The sequence below is a fragment of the Schistocerca cancellata genome, chromosome 1 (assembly GCF_023864275.1).
Source record: "Schistocerca cancellata isolate TAMUIC-IGC-003103 chromosome 1, iqSchCanc2.1, whole genome shotgun sequence".
Taxonomy (NCBI): domain Eukaryota; kingdom Metazoa; phylum Arthropoda; class Insecta; order Orthoptera; family Acrididae; genus Schistocerca; species Schistocerca cancellata.
Genome location: NC_064626.1, coordinates 381,843,424 through 381,865,943, shown reverse-complemented (window position 1 = coordinate 381,865,943; position 22,520 = coordinate 381,843,424). Strand labels below are relative to the sequence as shown.

The 22,520-nt window shown below is 38.4% G+C and overlaps 1 protein-coding gene across 5 annotated transcripts in view; it reads right to left on the bottom strand.

The window, feature by feature from the left end:
* Nucleotides 1–22,520, bottom strand: part of LOC126175130 (uncharacterized) — a 54,967-nt gene that overhangs the window by 28,590 nt on the left and 3,857 nt on the right. For all 5 annotated transcript variants that reach the window (XM_049921711.1, XM_049921687.1, XM_049921696.1 and 2 more), the window contains exons 2-3: nt 19,221–19,425; nt 309–532 (exon numbers count right to left, since the gene is read on the bottom strand). In XM_049921711.1, the coding sequence (XP_049777668.1) occupies nt 309–532; nt 19,221–19,342 (346 nt within the window). In that variant the 5' untranslated portion in view covers nt 19,343–19,425. The remainder of the gene's footprint in view (nt 1–308; nt 533–19,220; nt 19,426–22,520) is intronic.

Below are 22,520 nucleotides of genomic sequence, written 5' to 3'. Positions count from 1 at the left end.
GTGTGTGTGTGTGTGTGTGTGTGGGGGGGGGGGGGGGGGGGCGCACATGTGTGCTCATTAACAAGCTAGATATCAGTGCTGCCTCAGGATGGCGGCAAATTCAAAACTTTTCCCTCTATATAATAGTTCGTTCTTTGAAATCAGTTTCAAAATTCTGAGAAAACATCTTTTAAGGTATTTCTTAATACATTTCACAAATTGTCATCTCACTACAGTCAAATAACAAAAAATTGCATAATACGCAGTATTAGAAATTTTTTAGCCCTATTCTTATACCTTCACAAATCTAGAATTATTTTCATACTTACTCAATGAGGAACATTCAACTGTTGAAGAACATATATCACACTTTATCACAAATTTTTCGGTGCATCGCCAGCCATATTTCGAGAACCACAGAACAGCATTTGGATCAGCTCCCCAATGTTGTGGTCTATAAGTGAGCACTCTTTCCTGAAAGCCACGAAAGCTTATATTGCACCAGCTAGGGGGATCAGGAATAAATGATACCTCACTGTTTTCTTCGATATATCTGAAACAGCAGAAGTTTATTAAACAACTTCCACACCATACAAATGTATGGAAACTGGCTTTATACTATAATGATAAGTTTGATATGGACAATTTAGTTCTATATTTTTATCTGCAGTTTATCAAATAAACATGGGATGACCACTGGAAACAGAAAGCATTTTTTTTGTAAACCACCTGAAGAAATAAAAGGACTTTATCTTAAGTGTATGTATCTAAAAGTCACACACAGTACTTCAATTATATCTCTTGTTTTTCATGCCATTTACTTCTTTCCTTCCGTCCAGCTCCAGTACCTCTGAACAACACAAGTGGGACTTGCCCCTACAATAAATTCTCTGTTCACACTATCTACCTAACCTACATCTCCAGCTATACTTTGCAAACCACTGTGAAGTATCAGTTACAAGAGCTTCTTCCCAATCCATTCACATGTGGGGCATTTGCAGAATGACTGCTTAAATAATTCTGTGCTTGCCTTAATTAATCTGATTTCATTCTTACAATCCCAACAGCAGGATATGTAGGTGTTGTGTTATATTCCTAGATTCATCATTTAAAGCTGATTCTTGAAACTTTGTGAGTATGCTTCCTCAGGATAGTTTTTATCCATCTTCAAGTGCCATTTCAAATTATTCAGCATCTCTGTGATACTCTCCTATAGGTCAAACATACCTGCGACCTGTTCTCTGTGTATATTCAATAACCCCCATGAGTCTTATCTGAGAGATACCTCAGGTACTTGAGAAATACTCTAGGATAGGTCGCACAAGTACTTTGTTACCAATCTCATCTGTAGACTGAGTGCATTTCCCTAGTACGCTACCAATAAACTGAAGTCTGCCACCTGCTTTACCTAAGCGAAGTGTATGTGATCATTCCCATTCATAATAGAGAAAATTTCATGTTGGGGCAGTCCAAGTGCACTGTAGTCTGGTAGAGTGGCCTGCCCTATTATGTCCTCTGCCAGCTGAATTCTAAACTGATTGAAACAAGATTTTTTAAATATATTATGGCATATAACACCTGCTGGCCCTGTCTGTCAACTGCGTTTACTGCTATGTCATTTAACGGCATGGAGCTTCTGGGCTGGGGTTTTAGTTTTCATACCACTTTCCCTCCCCTCCCCCCCCCCCCCCCCCCCAAATGAACCATGGACCTTGCAAGTTGGTGGGGAGGCTTGCGTGCCTCAGTGATACAGATAGCCGTACCATAGGTACAACCACAACGGAGGGGTATCTGTTGAGAGGCCAGACAAACGTGTGGTTCCTGAAGAGGGGCAGCAGCCTTTTCAGTAGTTGCAAGGGCAACAGTTTGGATGATTGACTGATCTGGCCTTGTAACAATAACCAAAACGGCCTTGCTGTGCTGGTACTGCGAACGGCTGAAAGCAAGGGGAAACTACAGCCGTAATTTTTCCCGAGGGCATGCAGCTTTACTGTATGATTAAATGATGATGGCGTCCTCTTGGGTAAAATATTCCGGAGGTAAAATAGTCCCCCATTCGGATCTCTGGGCGGGGACTACTCAAGAGGATGTCGTTATCAGGAGAAAGAAAACTGGCGTTCTACGGATTGGAGCGTGGAATGTCAGATCCCTTAATCGGGCAGGTAGGTTAGAAAATTTAAAAAGGGAAATGGATAGGTTAAAGTTAGATATAGTGGGAATACGAAGCCCACACCTACTACAGTAGTACAAGTTTATATGCCAACTAGATCTGCAGATGATGAAGAAATTGAAGAAATGTATGATAAAATAAATTATTCAGATAGTGAAGGGAGACGAAAATTTAATAGTCATGGGTGACTGGAATTTGAGTGTAGGAAGAGGGAGAGAAGGAAACGTAGTAGGTGAATATGGATTGGAGCTAAGAAATGAAAGAGGAAGCCGCCTGGTAGAATTTTGCACAGAGCACAACTTAATCATAGCTAACACTTGGTTTAAGAATCATGATAGAAGGTTGTATACATGGAAGAACCCTGGAGATACTAAAAGGTATCAGATAGATTATATAATGGTAAGACAGAGATTTAGGAACCAGGTTTTAAATTGTAAGACATTTCCAGGGGCAGATGTGGACTCTGACCACAATCTATTGGTTATGACCTGTAGATTAAAACTGAAGAAACTGCAAAAAGGTGGGAATTTAAGGAGATGGGACCTGGATAAACTGAAAGAACCAGAGGTTGTACAGAGTTTCAGGAAGAGCATAAGGCAACAATTGACAGGAATGGGGGAAAGAAATACAGTAGAAGAAGAATGGGTAGCTTTGAGGGATGAAGTAGTGAAGGCAGCAGAGGATCAAGTAGGTAAAAAGACGAGGGCTAGTAGAAATCCTTGGGTAACAGAAGAAATATTGAATTTAATTGATGAATAAAAATTGATGAATATAAAAATGCAGTAAATGAAGCAGGCAAAAAGGAATACAAACGTCTCAAAAATGAGATCGACAGGAAGTGCAAAATGGCTAAGCAGGGATGGCTAGAGGACAAATGTAAGGATGTAGAGGCTTATCTCATTAGGGGTAAGATAGATACTGCCTACAGGAAAATTAAAGAGACCTTTGGAGATAAGAGAACCACTTGTATGAACATCAAGAGCTCAGATGGAAACCCAGTTCTAAGCAAAGAAGGGAAAGCAGAAAGGTGGAAGGAGTATATAGAGGGTCTATACAAGGGCGATGTATTTGAGGACAATATTATGGAAATGGAAGAGGATGTAGATGAAGATGAAATGGGAGATACGATACTGTGTGAAGAGTTTGACAGAGCACTGAAAGAACTGAGTCGAAACAAGGCCCCCGGAGTAGACAACATTCCATTGGAACTACTGACGGCCTTGGGAGAGCCAGTCCTGACAAAACTCTACCATCTGGTGAGCAAGATGTATGAAACAGGCGAAATATCCTCAGACTTCAAGAAGAATACAATAATTCCAGTCCCAAAGAAAGCAGGTGTTGACAGATGTGAAAATTACCGAACAATCAGTTTAATAAGCCACAGCTGCAAAATACTAACACGAATTCTTTACAGACGAATGGAAAAACTAGTAGAAGCCGACCTCGGGGAAGATCAGTTTGGATTCCGTAGAAATACTGGAACACGTGAGGCAATACTGACCTTACGACTTATCTTAGAAGACAGATTAAGGAAGGCAAACCGACGTTTCTAGCATTTGTAGACTTAGAGAAATGCTTTTGACAATGTTGACTGGAATACTCTCTTTCTAATTCTGAAGGTGGCAGGTGTAAAATACAGGGAGCGAAAGGCTATTTACAATTTGTACAGAAACCAGATGGCAGTTATAAGAGTCGAGGGACATGAAAGGGAAGCAGTGGTTGGGAAGGGAGTAAGACAGGGTTGTAGCCTCTCCCCGATGTTATTCAATCTGTATATTGAGCAAGCAGTAAAGGAAACAAAAGAAAAATTCGGCGTAGGTATTAAAATCCATCGAGAAGAAATAAAAACTTTGAGGTTCGCCGATGACATTGTAATTCTGTCAGAAACAGCAAAGGACTTGGAACAGCAGTTGAACGGAATGGATGGTGTCTTGAAGGGAGGATATAAGATGAACATCAACAAAAGCAAAACGAGGATAATGGAATGTAGTCGAATTAAGTCGGGTGATGTTGAGGGTATTAGATTAGGAAATGAGACACTTCAAGTAGTAAAGGAGTTTTGCTATTTGGGGAGCAAAATAACTGATGATGGTCGAAGTAGAGAGGATATAAAATGTAGACTGGCAATGGCAAGGAAAGCGTTTCTGAAGAAGAGAAATTTGTTAACATCGAGTATAGATTTAAGTGTCAGGAAGTCATTTCTGAAAGTATTTGTATGGAGTGTAGCCATTTATGGAAGTGAAACATGGACGGTAAATAGTTTAGACAAGAAGAGAATAGAAGCTTTCGAAATGTGGTGCTACAGAAGAATGCTGAAGATTAGATGGGTAGATCACATAACTAATGAGGAAGTGTTGAATAGGATTGGGGAGAAGAGAAGTTTGTGGCACAACTTGCCCAGAAGAAGGGATCAGTTGGTAGGACATGTACTGAGGCATCAAGGGATCACCAATTTAGTATTGGAGGACAGTGTGGAGGGTAAAAATCGTAGGGGGAGACCAAGAGATGAATACACTAAGCAGATTCAGAAGGATGTAGGTTGCAGTAGGTACTGGGAGATGAAGTAGCTTGCACAGGATAGAGTAGCATGGAGAGCTGCATCAAACCAGTCTCAGGACTGAAGACCACAACAACAACAACAACCACCACTTTTTCCTGCTGCTGTCATCCTGACATCTGTATGGGTACTGGGCAGAATATTTACTTCTTTTTCATCCATCCACTTCAGAGCCATGAGATTGCATGAAAGTAGCTCAAAAGTCTCTCCTTGTACATCTAACTGTTCCTCCGGCATATGTGCCCCTTACAGTGAGCCTTAGAGACAAGTGTAACAGTTGTCAACATATACGGTATGGCCATTGTCCAAATACAGTTGTATCATGTCCATAACAACAGCTTCATTAACTGGGATTTCTTTATTGCTTGGCACAGGTTTTTTCTTGTAAATATTAAATGCTGAACAGTAGCCTCTTTTTGACTCACAAATTTTGAAGAACTTTATTACAAAATATGCCCTTTTTTTGGTATTGAATTGGATGTGGGAGAGTGTATCTCTGAATTTCATGAGGCTTTCGTCAATTGCTATATCTTCTTCAGGATAGTAAACACTTTAGAAATTTTGTTTGAGATGGTCAACAACAGGCTGCCATTTGTTAAGGCGGTTTTCAGGGGCATCATTTTCATTGTGTACAAAATAATAGAACCTAGAAATATGTAAGATTCTTCTATATGGCATAACTTCAGTAACAAAAGGAGTATAAATTGATTTTTTTAATGGACCAGTCTGACTGAACTGTTGGCTTCTTTACCTGTATCATAAGAATACATAAAGAAAAATTTGCTTCAATTTCATTGGTTACAGTAGGAAACCAAGCACTGTTGAGATTTTTTTTAATAACAATCTGTTGCACATCTGTTTATTTCTACTGCTACATCCTCCGACAAAGACACGTGAACCATTTTCCTGTGCACATCTAAGGGTGTTAGTTGTTGAGGGAGTTGTCTTTGAACCCTAGGATTGATGTCACTAGAGCCAGAAAATGAAATTTTGGGAGGCTTATCCTAATTTATTCTCCATTTGCATTCTTTTATCTCCTGGTTTTTTAGCAACATTCACAACTATTGCTGCAATGTCACTTTCACCACCTGTTTCATCTGCCTCACTGTCATCTGTAGTATCATTTACCTCGCTATCTTCATTATAACAACTATCAGACATACCACTTTAAAAAAATCTGTTACTTTTATTCAACAGACTCGATTTCATCATTTGAGAGAAACTTTTTACGGTATGGCACTGCTTGGTAAACAGTTGGCGAAAAACCCTGTAAAAGATTGCTTTTAATACACAAAATATCAAAAGAAATGGAGTGTGTTATACACCACTAAACAGTTCAATTTCTCAGCTTTCCAATGTTATATAACATGTCATGCCATCTACTGACAGAAAAGAAAAACACTAAGAAGCAGCAACAGCTGCTCGGCCCGTCTCATGGCCAGCAATGTAATAATGAACTTGAAACCTGAGGCTGGTTGTATAAGCCAGTGGGTTATTTTTAAGTATGACTCACTGATACTGTATAGGTAGTATGGGTTTTCATTTTGTGAAGTGCACAATTTTACACTTTTGAACATTTAAAGCAAGATGTCAGTCGTGGTATCACTTTGAAATCTTATCCAAGATCTGACTGAAGATTTGTGCAGTTTTTTTCAGACTGTACTTCATTGTAGATAACAGCACAATCTGCAAAAAATCAGAGGCTGATATTAATACTGTCTGCAAGGTCATTAATATACAGCATGGACAGCAATGGTCCCAACACTTCAGTTAGGCACACCAAAGTTACTTCATATGTCAATGACTCCCCATCCACAACAACAAGCTCTGTCCTCTCCACCAAAATATTCTCAAGCCAGTTATAAATTTCACTTGATACACTGTAAGTTTGGACTTTAAATAATATACATAGCTGAAAATGAGAAATATTGCATCTACCCGACTGCCTTGATCCATGGTTTTCAGGCTGTCACGCGAGAAAATTCGAGTTGTTTTCACATGACTGACATTTTCAGAAGCCATGCTGGTTGGCACAGAGATGGTTATTTTGTTCGAGATACCTCATTACATTTGAGCTTGGAATATATCTAAGACTCTCCAACAAATAGATGTTAAGGATATTGGACAGTTTTTTGGATTAGTTCTGTTACCTTTCTTGTAGAGACAGGTGTGACCTGTTCTTTTCTAACCAGTGGGCATTTTTTTTCCCAAGGGCTCTACAGTAAATTAGAGTTAACAGAGAGGCTAACTCAACCATAAATTCAGTATAGAATCTCATACGGATTAAATGAGGCTCTTCAGCGATGCTCAGTTTCAACAATTTCAGCTGTTTCTCAACACCACTGACAATAATATCTGTATCACTCATCTTTTCAGTGGTGCAAGAATAAAACTGGGACAATACCCCTGCATTTTCATTTGTAAAGGAACATTTGAAAACTTGAGTTCGATGTTTCTGCTTTTGCTTTGCAACAATTTCATTTTGTCTTGTACACACACCTCAAAAAAAGTTTTCCATCACCCCGGTTCCCAGGACTCCTGAAGAGAGATGTGGATATTGTATCGAAGACACAGTCCTTTTGACTGTTCAGAGATGTCGCTAAACCCCCCCAAAGATGTAAACAACCATGCACGAGCAGCACCTATTAGACAGAGGGGGTCCGTCAGCCGATCAGTTCCAGTCATTCCACCAGGAAGGAGGTATACGGCTCATGTTGTCTGTAGTTCAACCATGCCTAGATGGTCAATATCGTGGTTCGATAGCATCCGCATTGTTACTTTGAGCCAGGGAGGGCTCTCAACAAGGAAAGTGTCCTGGCATCTCAGAGTGAACCAAAGCAATGTTGCTTGGAAATGGGGGAGATATAGAGAGACAGGAACTGTCAATGAAATGCCTCACTCAGGACGCCCAAGGGCTACCACAGCAGTGGATGACCACTACCTATGGATTATGGCTCAGAGGAATCCTGACAGCAATGCAACCATGTCGAATAATGCTTTTTGTGCAGCCACAGGACGTTGTGTTATGACTCAAACCGTGCTCAATAGGGTGCATGACGTGCAACTTCACTCCTGACGTCCATGGCGAGGTCCATCTTCGCAACCACGACACCATGCAGCATGGTACAGATGGGCCCAACAACATGCCGAATGGACCACTCGGGATTGACAACACGTTCTCTTCACCGATGAGTGTCACATATGCCTTCAACCAGACAATCGTCGGAGACTTGTTTGGAGGCAACCCAGTCAGATTGAATGCCTTCGACACACTGTCCAGCGAGTGTAGCAAGGTGGAGATTAGCTGGTGTTTTGGATCTTGTGAATGACTTCCTTCAGGAAAACGACATAGCTTGACTAGAGTGGCCAGCACGTTCTCCAGACATGAACCTTATCAAACATGCCTGGGATAGATTGAAAAGGGCTGTTTATCGACGACGTGACCCACCAACCACTCTGAGGGATCTATGCTGAATTTCCATTGAGAAGCGGGACAATCTAGACCAACAGTGCCTTGATAAACTTGTGGATAGTATGCCATGATGAATACAGGCGTGCATCAATGCAAGAGGACATGCTACTGGGTATCACAGGTATTTGTGTGCAGCAATGTGGACCACCGCCTCTGAAGGTCACTGTGTATGGTGGTCCAACGTGCAATGTGTGGTTTTCATGAGAAATAAAAAAGGTGGAAATGATGTTTATGTTGATCTCTATTCCAATTTTCTGTACAGGTTCCGGAACTCTCGGAACTGAGGTGATGCAAAACTTGTTTTGATGTGTGTATGATTGTATGGACACTGACTTTGGTGCATTAACAGCATTTACATATGATCAGAATTTCTTCCAGTTTTGTGAGATTCATCAATAATATTCTGTTATGGTAGTAGTTGAAGGGTTGACACATTAGTCTCTTGATAACCAAATGCATTTCAATCAGCATATCTATGTTTATAGCCCTATGCTTTGTTTTACATCTATCACATCATAGTCTGTTTCATTACAGTGACTGTATACCATTGAGGGTCTCCTATCATCATGAACTGTTCTACTAGGTGCATATACATACATAAAGAGCACGGTCAACTATTGTTCTAAACAGGAGCCATACAGTTCTATACATTCCTCTAAAAGTTCCTTACCAAGATACGATACTACTGTCCCTTAGTCTAGTTTGCTGAGGATATAAATCCTTCTACTTGTTTAGCCGCCCTTTGTACTTTGGTAAACATTGTTGCTACAAATGCCTCATGGTCACCGATACCAGTTTCAATGTGGACACCTTCAAAGAGAGCAGTTCTATTTGTTGCTATTACATCCAATATGTTTTCATCATGCTTGAGCTCCCAAGCAATTTTTCAAGGTGGTTTTCAGAGAGAACATTGAGTAATGTTTCATTGGACGTCTTGTCACATCCACCACTTACAAACTGTAATTTTCTTAACTGGTTGTTGAATGATTAAAGTCTCTTCTGATGATGATAGTATGACTGGAGAGCTTATGTCTAGTCTACTTAGGTTTACTCTGAAGTTTTCAGTTACATTTGGAAGTGAGTCTGCTGGTTGATAGAAGGACCTGATACTAAGTTTACCCCCACCTTTGATAATGACGAAGTAACACTACCCATGTGCCATTCGCCGATTCCGATACACTTCAAATATGTTGTAGTCTAGGTGAAAATATGAGAGACATATTTTTTTGTGTGTGTCCATGTGGCCACTGAAGTGGTGAAAACCCTCCCAAAGAAAATGCTGTTGTTACCTTTCTGAGTATATATGATCGAAACAGTTGGAGATATAACAAAAATGTTGAAACACAATCTTCATGGTTGCTACTGTACTTTACAAATGTGCAATTCTGTATTTAAACATTTTGTTATGTTTCGAAATCCTCCCCCCACCTCATTATTTTTGAAATGGCAAAAAGTTTGTGTGTAGTATATCTAATAGCATATTTAACAACAAATTCAGCCATATATAACAAAGTTACATCCCAAGGTCGCAGCAGTTAGATATAAGTTAGAAGTAGCCCTACATACTGCAATACGCACGCTCTGTCCGCCATATGACATTTGTCATACTTGGTGATAGTGTTGTTTGCAATTTCACAGTGTAACCATAAAAGACAGGCTCCTGAAGGATTTAATTGAAATAATAACATCTCACACTCTGTCGAGTTCGGGACTAAGCAATATCAAGGTTTACTTTTTCATGGTCTTTGTTTTATTCGTTTGTTGTTTATTTTGTTTCATTTCTTTTGTTGTTTGTTTTTGGATATTACGTTTGACATCTACTTTGTTATTTTTCCGTATTTAGGTTGTGTTGCATCATCTTTGATAGTCAGTGCAATAATAAGGGGGTGTTGTATTATCAACTGCAAAGGAGTGCTGCACACACATAGAAATTGTGCATCATGCACATCTGATTATTGCAATATTATTGCACAGTTTACAGCATTACCATAATTTTTAAAGCAACAATTAACAGTAAGTTCACAAGTATCACGTTTTTCTGTGTGTATCCCTTTTTGAACCACGCATAGCTAAACATGTTCACAAAACGAACAGATTATGAATAAAAGATTGAATTTTCAGGTGCATATTTACATCATAGCCTTATAGTATGATTACATCAGAGAACTGTTTTAGAAAATTCTTCCACGGTCTGAATGTGTAAACATCAAGTAGTTGAATTATGCTGGCTGTTCCAGCAGGAATCTTCATTCATTGTACGTCCTTATTTCCCTATTCCATATATTTGCAGTAGATTGCCAGAAAAGGGTGTTACAGGGGAGACCAATCTACACTATAAATTATTACAAAAGGCTGTGGTAAATATGAGCATGTAGGAAGCATTAATATGGGCTTATTCTGGCCACATGTATATTGTGGCCGTATAGTTCGGAGGGAGGCGGTGATGACAGCATGACGCCTTTGGTCTACCCAAGACATTTGCACACACAGGCATGGCCACCTCCTTTTACACCAAAACGTGTCATGCTGCAAGGCATGTATGGACATCGAATTGCCTGGCTGCAACACAATGATGAAGTGTTAGACGACTGGACAGTAGTACAGGTATGCATTAATGTATGCATGCATTTCAATTGCGTGCGTGCATGTGCACGTACAGCCATTTGGTAATCACCACTTCGATACACAGGCAGCCAGAATTTGCAGAGCAAACTTCAGCTTGAAATTGAACAATGGTTGGTTGGTTGGTTGGTTTGGGGAAGGAGACCAGACAGCGTGGTCATCGGTCTCATCGGATTAGGGAAGGATGGAGAAGGATGTCGGCCGTGCCCTTTCAGAGGAACCATCCCGGCATTTGCCTGGAGTGATTTAGGGAAATCACAGAAAACCTAAATCAGGATGGCCGGACGCGGGATTGAACCGTTGTCCTTCCGAATGGAAATTGAACAATGCATACCAAGTATAAAAGAATGAGTGTATACATGTTATTTCAAATACAGCAAAATGAATACAAAGAAAGTATTACACCTGTTACACAACAGCTTTGATCATCCACAATACAATATCAGCTCTATCATTAATGACAATGAAACTTCGTTCACAGTACATTTAGTGAATTTGATTAAAGAGTCCATCAACACTGACATATTTGTAGACAGTTAATAGTACTCTGACCTATGATGATGAAAGTGTGGATCTAGAGGCTGTCACAGTGGAAGAGGTGTTTGAAGAGGACTATGAGGATGTTGTGGAAGACAGTAAGAATACTAAAATGGTAATAGATTCGGAATATAAAAAAAGACCGTTACGTTTTGACATGGAAAGAAGAGGAATAAGAGTTTAAAAACAGCCCAACATAATTTCAGAAACGTTAAGGATACAAGATCACTATATAGATGGGAAACACAAGTCACTGAATGTGGGACATGAAGCGACAAATTATTACAATTTCCAAATATGTACTAGAACAATTCCAGAAGGCTTACGATAAATCACTACCTATTCATGACTTGGACCTGAAACGATGGGCTCGAGGGCGAGAGATAAAGTTAACTTGTCATACCACCTAGTCACAGCAGTTATGAAATGGGTTCAACATTTTAAAGGAAGGCACAGAATTATTTCCAGAAAAATTAATGATTTCTTACTCAAAAATAATTAACCAATAAAGAAGAATTAGTAGAACAAGCTAATGCATTTGTGGCAAATGTAAAATCAGATATTGCATCATTAGGAGAGGACAATGTTTACAATTCAGAACAATCTGGATTTAATTTGGAGAGACACAAAAGTCTTACCCATCCTTTAGAGGGACACTAAAAACTGAATGTCTCGCTCAGTTGTTGAATTCGGTAACCCATCACTACACGATACAGTCAATGCAAACTGCAAGTGGTGTTTTACAACCCCCTTTGCTCGTAGTCTTGCAGGAAACAGGTGGGCCAGTTTGGACCCATCGTTCAACAAGCTATGTATAAAGCCAATAATATTGTTGCATTTGCTTCAACATTTGGTAAATTAACATCTGATCCCACTAATAGCAGATGTTTATTTACCTGCTGTTGGTGAACGAACTGTTCTGTTTGCCCAACACAGACAAAGTTAAAGAAAATTATGACTATTCCTGCTGGAACAACACATATAATCCAGTCACTTGATGCTTACACATTCAGACCATGGAAGAATTTTCTAAAACAATTCTCCCATGTAATCCTAATTTATGGCTATGATGTAAATTTGCACCTCAAGAATAATATAATGGAAATTCAAATTTTGATTCATAATCAGTTTTCATCCCCTCGATTTGTGAACACTGTTAGGTACGCCTTGTTCAAGAACGAACACATGCGAACCTCCTGTTAAATATTGCTTTAAAAATTGTGGTACATGCTGTAAATTGAGCAATAATATTGCAATAATCAGATGTGCATGGTGCACAATGTGTATGCGTATCTAGCAATTCTTTGCAATAAATAATACAACATCCCCTCATTATTGCACTGACTATCAAAAGTAATGCAACACAAACTAAATACTGTAAAATAACAAAGTAGATGTCAAACAGAATATCTAAAACCAAACAACGAAAGAAGTGAAACAAACAACAAACAAATAAAACAAAGGCCATGAAAACAAAATGTGAGTAGCCTATCGCTACCTCCATGTCAGTTATTTCGGACTCTACGGAGAGCAAGGCCTTATTGTTTCAATTAAATCCTTCACGGGCCTGTCTTTTATGGATGCACTGTGAAATTGCAAACAACACTATCGCCACGTACAGCAAGCATCATATGGCAGACAGGGTGCATGTACACCGGTATAAAGTGTTACTTCAAACTTACATCTCACTACAGCGACTTTGTGATGTAGCTTTATCATATATAGTTTAATTTGTTGTTAAATATGCTATTACATTTGCTATACACAAACTTTTTAGTATTTCAAAAATTGTGAGATGCAGGTGGATTTTGAAATATACCAAAATGTTTAAAGATGTGATTGCAAACTTTTAAAGTACAGTAGCAACCATGGTAATTATGTTTCAACATTATTGTTATATCTCCCACTGTTTCAATGATATGTGCTCAGAATGAGGGTTTTCACCACTTCAGCAGCCACATGGGCATGTATAAAAAAAATTCGTGTCTCATATTTTGACCTAGACTACATCTTTGAAGTGTATCAGAATCGGAGAGTGGGCCTTGGGTAGTGTTACTTGTGAGTCTTTCCCAGACAATCTTGTATGCAGTTTCAATTCCTATCTCAGATGATCTGAGTTTCTGTATACTGCAACAAATACATCAGCTCAATTTAAAATTATCCTATCTGATGTCTTTAATTATGTTTGACAGAAAATCACAGAGGGAAATACAGTATATTGGAGTAAAAATAACTTATTGCTCCTTTCTTTCTTGCAACCAAAAGTTACACACCGTAACCGTAACAACAAAACAAAAAAAACCAAAGATATAAGTTTATAACGTCATGGAACACACAAAATAAACGTAGAAAGGGGGGGGGCGCTCAACGTAACAAACTCACTGCTATCAACATACTCATTTTTGCTTTATTAAGGTTTTGAGATCATTGACAGAGCTTTTCTATTTGATATGAATTTGTCTCTAGTTAAAGGTTTTGTGAATAAGTCTGCCAATTCTTTATCAGAATAAATATAATGGACTTGAATCTCATTATTTTTAACATGTTCATGTATATAATGGTATTTAATGTCAATGTGTTTGGTGTGTTTGTGATGATGTGTGTTTTTAATCAGGCGAATAGCACTTTGATTGTCAACATGGAGTGTTGTTGGTTTGTCTAACTGAAAACCAAGTTCATTGAGAAAACCACGCAACCAAACAACTTCAGTAGCAGCATCATAAGCTGCTCTGTATTCGGCCTCCGTTGTTGATCTGCTTACACATTTCTGCCAACATGAACACCATGTCACAGGCCCACCCGCTAACAAGCTCACATAGCCTATTGTTGACCGACAAGTGTCACAGTCACCAACAAAGTCGGCATCTGAGTAGACCCCCAGTCCAGTAGTCAGCTTTGTACCTTATGGTCAGGTCCCTGGTCCCCTGTAGATACTTCATAATCCTTTTAAAAGCATGCCAATGATCAAGATCCGGATTATGTAAAAACCTACTCACCATGCGCACAGTGAACATGGTGTCTTGCCGTGAGACAATTGCTGCAAACATTAAGCTGCCAACTGCCTGCCAATAAGGTTTGCTTTCCGGCTCCTTTACCTCATGTTGGTTTGCAGGAGACTGTCCACTGTGCAACATGGTTCCAACATCAAAAGGAGTGGCGTTCAGTTTTGAATCATCCATGTTGAAATTCTGAAGTAAACAATTGATCTTTGCTGGCCTATATACATTTCTTTTGTGGAAGAGCTGTGTTCAATTGCCAATCCACAGAAGTATTTTCCATTGCCCACAGTAATTTCAAACATTGTTCCCAGTGCTGACAAAACATTTTCCAGTATTTTTGGAGACTTACAAATAAGCAAGCCATCATCCACAAAGTGCCAGGTAAAGCATGGAAAACACATTTGTCTGCATTCAGCTGCACAAAGCCAAACATTGTCAGAAACTGTACAAATTTTTTTATTCCAACAATGTGGTGATTCTTTGAGTCCATATCGACTCTTCTTCAGATCGCAAACATTATTTGGGCCTTCTACAACAAAACCTTTTGGTTGCTCCATGTAAAATTCTTCTTCCAAATCCCCATTCAGGAATGCAGTCTTAATATCAAACTGCCTCTGCCCACAATTTGTGAAACAAGTCAGTACTTAATAACATAGTGTGTGCACACTCAGCAATAGACCTGTTTTCTCATTCAATTCAGCCATTCTGTTAAGGTGTATAGGGACTTGTTTTCTCAAGTATTATACCATTATGTTTGAAATAATCTTCAAATTGCTTATTTATGAATTCAGTTCCATTGTCACTTCTCAGAACTTTGATGTTGTTTCCAGTTTTTCTTTCAACCAGTCTCTGAAATTCCAAAAACACAGGAAAAATATGCTTACTTTTAAGAAAACACACAAACCTGTATGAAGTGCAATCATCCTTTAAACTTTGTACTACTGTACACCTCCAAGAGACAGTTTTCTCATCCATCCACTCAAATCTACATGAATAAATTCACCAGGAACTTTCCATCTTGATTCCAAATTTGAATAAAAGATTTTCTTTTCATCTTGCCATACTAACACGGTTCACAATTTAGTTTTTCAACTTTCTTCATGTTGAAACCAAGTATTAATTTCTGATCAGCCATATGCGTGAGACCATTGAAATTAATGTGCCCAAGTGTCTCATGCCAAATCATGGTGGAATTCAGGGAAGCAGGATCTGGACATTTAAACATTTGATAACACTGATTGTCCATCTTAATTCCTGCTGCAATTAGACCTGAACAACAAACTTCCATTCTCTTGTTGTAAAAAATTACTTTAATTCCTCCTTTTGTGACTGCTGCCACTGAAAATAAATTTTTCTTTAGCTTAGGAATATCTAATATGTTTTCCAAAGTGTGAGGTTACCATTTGCCCTCAACTAATGACACTACTTCAATTCATCCAATGCCTTTTGCTTTGATGATCAAGTTGTTTCCAATCTGAACAAATGAGTCATCCGACCGAATTAGCTTAAATGTGTTGAATCACTCTTTGTGTGACGTCATACGTTTTGATGCAGTTAGCACTGTTAGCTAACCAAATATTTTCACAACCTGCAGCAAAAACATACAAATGTTCTGCACTCAAAGCTTGGTGCTCAGACGTATCAGTTTTCATATTAAGTTTTGCTAAAAGTTTTCTGCACTCAGATTTAAAATGTCCCTTTTTATGACAGTAATAACATTCAATGTCTTTTCTACTGACCATGTTAGACGTATTGTTGTTACTGGTATTTGAACTGAACTTGCGCATTTTGTCCACATTAGCTGCTGCAAAGGGTGTTGAATTTTCACCACATTGTAAAAGTTTTTGTTCTTCTTTCAATAACCTTTAAAGTCAAATTATCGAACATTTGTTGATCTTCAGCACAAGAGTCCCAGGCAGATGAAAAAACTAAACTTTGCTGGCAGACTTCCCAAAATTTTAGCCATTTTGTCAGCTTCCGTGACAGGTTCCCCAGCATCAGCTAATGCTTGTGCTAAGGACTCAACCTGACTGATGTGTTGTGTGATTGTGTCTGTTGGCAACATTCAGTAATCGAAAAATTTCTGCTTCAAGGCCATTTCATTAACTGTGGACCGCTGTCCAAGAATACTCTTTAGTCTGGCCCACATTTCCGCTGTGCTTGTGCATGTCATAACAGACTGCAATTGGTCAATTTCCATCGCAGTAGATAGAATGAGTATCGCCTTCGCATTTAAGTCGTCCCAAGCAGTTTGACTCTCACCAACTTCATTTGGCCTCGGTTTCCTCTCAACGATATCTAGCACTTTTTCAGCATGAAAAATAATTTGTGACTGATATTTCCACAGTTGGAAATTTTTACCATCAAATTTCTGGGTACTGTACATTTTCAGTTTATCCATCTTCGTGTACTGTTACCAATATTAATCCTCCTTCCTTCACTGTTGCTGAAAGCCATCCTGGAGTTGCAATTTCCAAAAACTTTTTTCACCTATTTTTTGGTCAGATGACTAACTCAGATCTTCATGCCGGTAATTCGCACAGTCTAATGAAACAACCAACACTGTTAGAATTTGTATCAATGCTTACAACCAGCTGTTAACACCCACACCTTCATCCCAGCTATCACACGCCAAGGTAGGTATGTCTGTTTCGCTTGGGTGTAAAAATTTTTATTTCACAGCCCTCTCTCTTGAATTTTTACACTTTCTTGGATTCATCTTTCCATTTTGTTATCTTTTTCAATTTTTTTTATCTTGCATTTAAAATACTGTTAATGTTTACTGTCATATCTTCTTAGTTACTACTCCAGTTATGGTTTTTAATGAAAATTCTGTCTTTTATAACTGAAAGTATTTACGAGTAGCGAACATGTTACACCCATTCATGCTAGGTATCTTCAGAGGTCTATAATACACTACTGAAGATACCTGGAATGAACTAGCGAAACAAGTTTGGTGCACATAAAGAAATTCAGTTGCAAAAGAGTTTTTTTATTTATATGGCAAAGCATAACGTATTTAAAGGTTGGTTGCTTTAATTGATTTACAAATTTTTGAAGTATCCTTGCAGTCTCTTACTAAATAGTCCCTCATTAACCATGAGGTACAACTTTCTGTAGTTCGCAATTGTTTTCAGAAAATTGGACCAGGTAAGCATTACATTTGTAACTAGCAGAATTAATGAAAAGCCACTTAAATTTGTTCCATCACTCTTCTCGAAACTCTGAGCATTTTTGTGAGTCCCCTTTTGGTGCTGCAGCATAAAGCTGTACTTCTTGGCAAAAATTTAAAAAGTCTATCACTTATACTCTCCATGCATTGTGATGCAAATACTGGAATTATTAAAATTTTGCTATAGTTCCGACTGAAATATTTCACTTAACATTAATAACTGACTTTTTCTAGAAATATCAAGTTCTATTGAGAATTAGCGCTTAAGTGGTGTGGATAATATTTTAACTTAAGCTGGGGTGTCGAAGACAAAAATTTAAAGCACCATCAAAGTTTTGTAGAATACTTACTCTACAAAATTTAAATCTTGATTTACCTCCTCTAAGGCAATTTATTACTAATTTAGTACCATCAGTTCAAACTCTCGATCTAATTAACAAAGCCACACAATTTATAAGCAGTCTTCACTTCATCTTTAACAGCTACGTAAGCATACATCAGTAGCATTCTGCTAAGATATTTTCTCCATTAGTTATTACAAATTAATAATGCAGGTTGTTGTTCACGTCATGCTTGGCTTCATAGAAAATCGTAATCCTGCTGTAAAGCAGCTGTCACTTTCTTGTACCTATCTGAATAATGTTCAATAGACAGTCCTTTTGTTTAGCACACACTGTGGATGCACAGTAACTTGTTTCAGGTCAACAGAAGCATCCGACTCCACCCGGCTGCTTCGACCCATAGCGTAAGGGTGTTATGGTGTGTGACGTCATTAAGGCGCGAAGTTTATGAGTTGGTTGTGTTTGCAGATGCCGTTTTGTTGTGTTTGATGGCGCCCTGTGTGTGTGTGTGTGTGTGTGTGTGTTTCATAGTTGTAGGTGTTGGTTTTTTTCGTATCAATAGCTATGGTTGACCTATATAGGTACCGATTCAAATTTTCGTAGTTTTATGTGTGGGTACTAGTGTTTTGGTATTGTCAGCTGTGGCCAAGGGAAATGTCTGATTCCAATTTCCATATTGTTTGCTGTAGGCATTGGTGTTTTGGTATCACTAGCTGCGGTTGACCTATATAGGCCTAGGGAAGTGTCCAATTCCTGTAGATTTTGTAATTTTTTTTTCATCATTTTGTGAGTTTTTGGGATCGTGATGTGTTTTTTTTCTGTTATATTTAGCTTGTCCACTACCTAAAATCCCCAGTTTCCCACAGTTGTCCCATTAGTTTGATTGTATTTTATAAGATACATGTTATTATTTAAATTTATACGTATTTTCGTGTTTGTTGCCGTGTGTATGCGGTGACATCATTCACACGCCATATTGGACATGCTTAGATTAGCCATTTCTGTCATACTGATGACGTCATGGGTCAAAGCAGAAGGGTGGGATCAGACACTTCCATAATCTCCTTGTTTCAATAATATAACAACAACATTCCAATCATGACTTATGTTTCTTATGTTATTGAAAATTACTTCACGCCCTAAAGACACTTATACAAAACGTTTTTTTGAGAATGCAAACTTCCTTTTTTGACTAGTGAGGGGGCCATCACCCACATCATGTAGTCATTGACATTGTACTACAGTCAACAAAAGTTCCACAATAGCACCATCAGTAGGAAAACAAGAGTATCACCATCACATTACACCAAACAACTATTTTAACAAACATTGGTGCTCAAACAATTTAATTCCTGTCAATGATATACTAACCTATCTAAATTTAAGAACTGTGATTCCCTTGGTGGTACCATGCACTCTGCCAGTAAAGATTTAATTTTGCGAACTTTTTCATATCCATCATCAGCCATCATACTAACTTTCCCCAATACCATCTGTAGTCCACAACAAGCAGTTTTTCTTCCAGAAATAGAAATTTATGTCATCATTTGAATCTTGAGTTTCCTGTGAGCTGCCCCTGAAAAATAATTTCATTTCGTTATAGAAATACCCAATAATTTTTTTTTTCGGAAAGTAAATATTTCAGGAGTAAAGGACACACCACTCACTGAATAACAGAAGCATTAGGCTGTAAACAGACACATGCAAAAGAGAACAAGGGGTCATTCCATGTCAGTTAAACCAGGGGCTCCAGCTCATAGTCTCAGATTTGACTGAAATTCAGTACACTAATTTTACCATGTGTGGAACACTCAAGTACAAAGTATTAGTTTCCCCTGCCAATTAATTCCAGAATTATGACTTGTGAAAGAAGGTGGCATGGCCCAGAAATTGCAACCCGCATCTGGCAATCTATCTACAGGCCCAACTTCAGGTCTTAATAACTTTGGAACTATTCCACACAGTCCAGTGAAATTTTTACAACCCAGTAACATCCATTTAGAGAAGACACTCCATGAATCAAAACAGCAACAACATATTTCTGAGGGAAAACAAAAAATTCCAAAATGTGATTAAAAAATGTAATATGTTAAAAGGTACATATTGTAGGTGCCCTCTATGCCAAATATAATTCACTCAAAAAGGGTAAAAAAAATTTTGTGGTAAGCTTAATGTGGCCTAAACGCACACAGAACTCACCATCAGTCACAAAAACGAAGTTACAAGCACATGAAAATACAAAAATTTGAAAAATTACCTGAAAAACATGGATTTTCTAAGTGTGATAGCACAAAAGGGACAAGTGGAATCCAAGCCAAATTTAACACACTGCATAAGTAGACCAAAATGATATATATCTCAAAATTTCAGCATGTTATTGCAAGACATTTGTGTACAATGGAAGTTGACAGATGTACTGGCCACTGTTCCACAACACAATTTTGTAAAAACATATCGTAAACTGTTCTGCCTCTTCTTATCCTCTCCCACAACTGTTTAAACACTAAGCAACAATAGACAAATTAACACAACCTATCATTAATGTTTACTGCATCTTAACTGCTAAAAACCAGTCGATTGTGCTTCGAACAGAAGTTCTCCCACACTTTAGCTACTGTACTCTGCACATCGAGTGGCAAACTGTACTGTCTTCCTGACACTGGTAGAAACTGGAACGTCATAAGAATACGTTCAAAAGGAATTCAACACCTGTCTGCCAAACACGGCCAATGAAATGATCTTGCTGGTCCTGCTGGTGCCATGAAGTTCACAAATACATCACCTTCTGCTTCACAGCACTCTGCAACACATCCTACATACCATTTGTCATCATAAACAGCAATAACATAGCAACCTGGTTGTATGTTGCTACTTTTGCTCCTGCATCCTGAGTCAGACACACTGTGGAGAGACACGTTGTGCATGAACCTACAGTTATAACTGGACAGTCTGCTCATCTGCACATTGTCAGAGTCCGCTGGAGAGAAGTGATGATGGCTCCTTGTGCCTGCAACAGTTTTAACGTGTTCTAGTCTGCTTTTTAGCAACTCTTCGACTGATTTCACCTCATCTTTCGAAACATAGAATGATTGTATGCCATAGATATTTTTCTGTACCCAGGTAAATAATTGAAGAGGTGTTAGAATGCGACCTTCTGTAGGGTGCTGCACACTAGCTCGTGATGCCATGCGCTTAATGGTAGCACCAATACCATCACATACCTTTTTACCATGACTTATTGTGGAAAAAATTCCATTCTACATGAATCTGAAAATTATGGTAATGCATGCACAAATTTTTGAGATTTTTACAGTTTTTGCACTGACTAGCTGCCTCATCACTGAAGTATTTCGCAAAATGTATGTGAGGCAGCTTGTTTTTCACATATGCCATGATAGTGCGAATGTGGGCATGAACTGCAATGCCATCATAAATTAAGTCACTATAAATGCACAGGTTCATGGCAGACACATCACATAATTCACCTCTATAGTAAATCGCAAATGGCTGGAGAGTTGCTTGACTGTTGTCCCGATGATATCCTTGGATGGCATCTTGAACTATAAATGCATAATTTTCAGAAAATTCTAGTATTACTATAATTTCATCTTGTTTCAAATTATCCTTACAAAACTGGAGATAAGCCGAGTGTGCTGTTGCTGTGAAGCTGTGTGTGGTCAGTTTGTCCGTTTTTTGACAAAACATTTCAACAAAATCTTTCCCTGTACTTTGCTTTGTTTCAAAACTTGTGCGATCCATGTGTGTCCATTGTTTATAAGAAACAAGTTCATCGTCATCCATAAGGAGTTCACCATACAGTTCGTTATTCATGTTTGTTAAGACCTGAAGTTGGGTCTGAATATAGATTGCCAGATGCGGGTTGCAATTTCCGGGTCACGCCACCTTCTTTCACAAGCCATAATTCTGGAACTAACTGGCAGGGGATCTTAAAATTTTGTAAATGCGTGCTCCACCCTTGGTAGCATTGCTGTGCTAAATTTCATCAAAATCTGAGACTATCAGCTGGAACATTTTCTCAAATTGGTTGAATTGACATGGAATGACCCAGAGAACTTGCTGGCTTCAAGAATAAATTCTTTATCGAGCTAGTGTTCTCTCTCTCTCTCTCTCTCTCTCTCTCTCTCTCTCTCTCTAGGGATGTGTATTTTTGAACTCTAAAGGACTTAGCCTGAGATTAAGCATCCCCCCCTCCTCCTGCACCTGTCAACGACTGCTCTCTTCTCCTGTTCGGTAAGTGGTCTCCTTTACTCCTAAAGTATTTACTGTCTGCCAGAACTTTTCTTACTATGTTCATAAAAGTTACTATCATTATTACAATTACTATTATAAAAAAATTGTATTGATCTCAAAAAATTTCACAAATATAGTAAGGGAAGTTACAGAATAAAGATATGAGAAGCAGGGTAAATACTCATAAGCCTCCAAATATTTTACATGACATGACAACTTAGAAAAAAAAGGTAAGGAAATCAAGAGAATGTAATTACATGAACAAAAAATAGCTGCAATCAAAACAATAAAAAAACTATACTCTAGAACAATTACATCGCCTAATTTCCTGTCTGGTCACCTGTGTCTTCAGTTATTGGAAATTAATACAGCGGGATAGAGTCAGTTAAAATTAGGGCCTATATGTAATAACTCAATCTT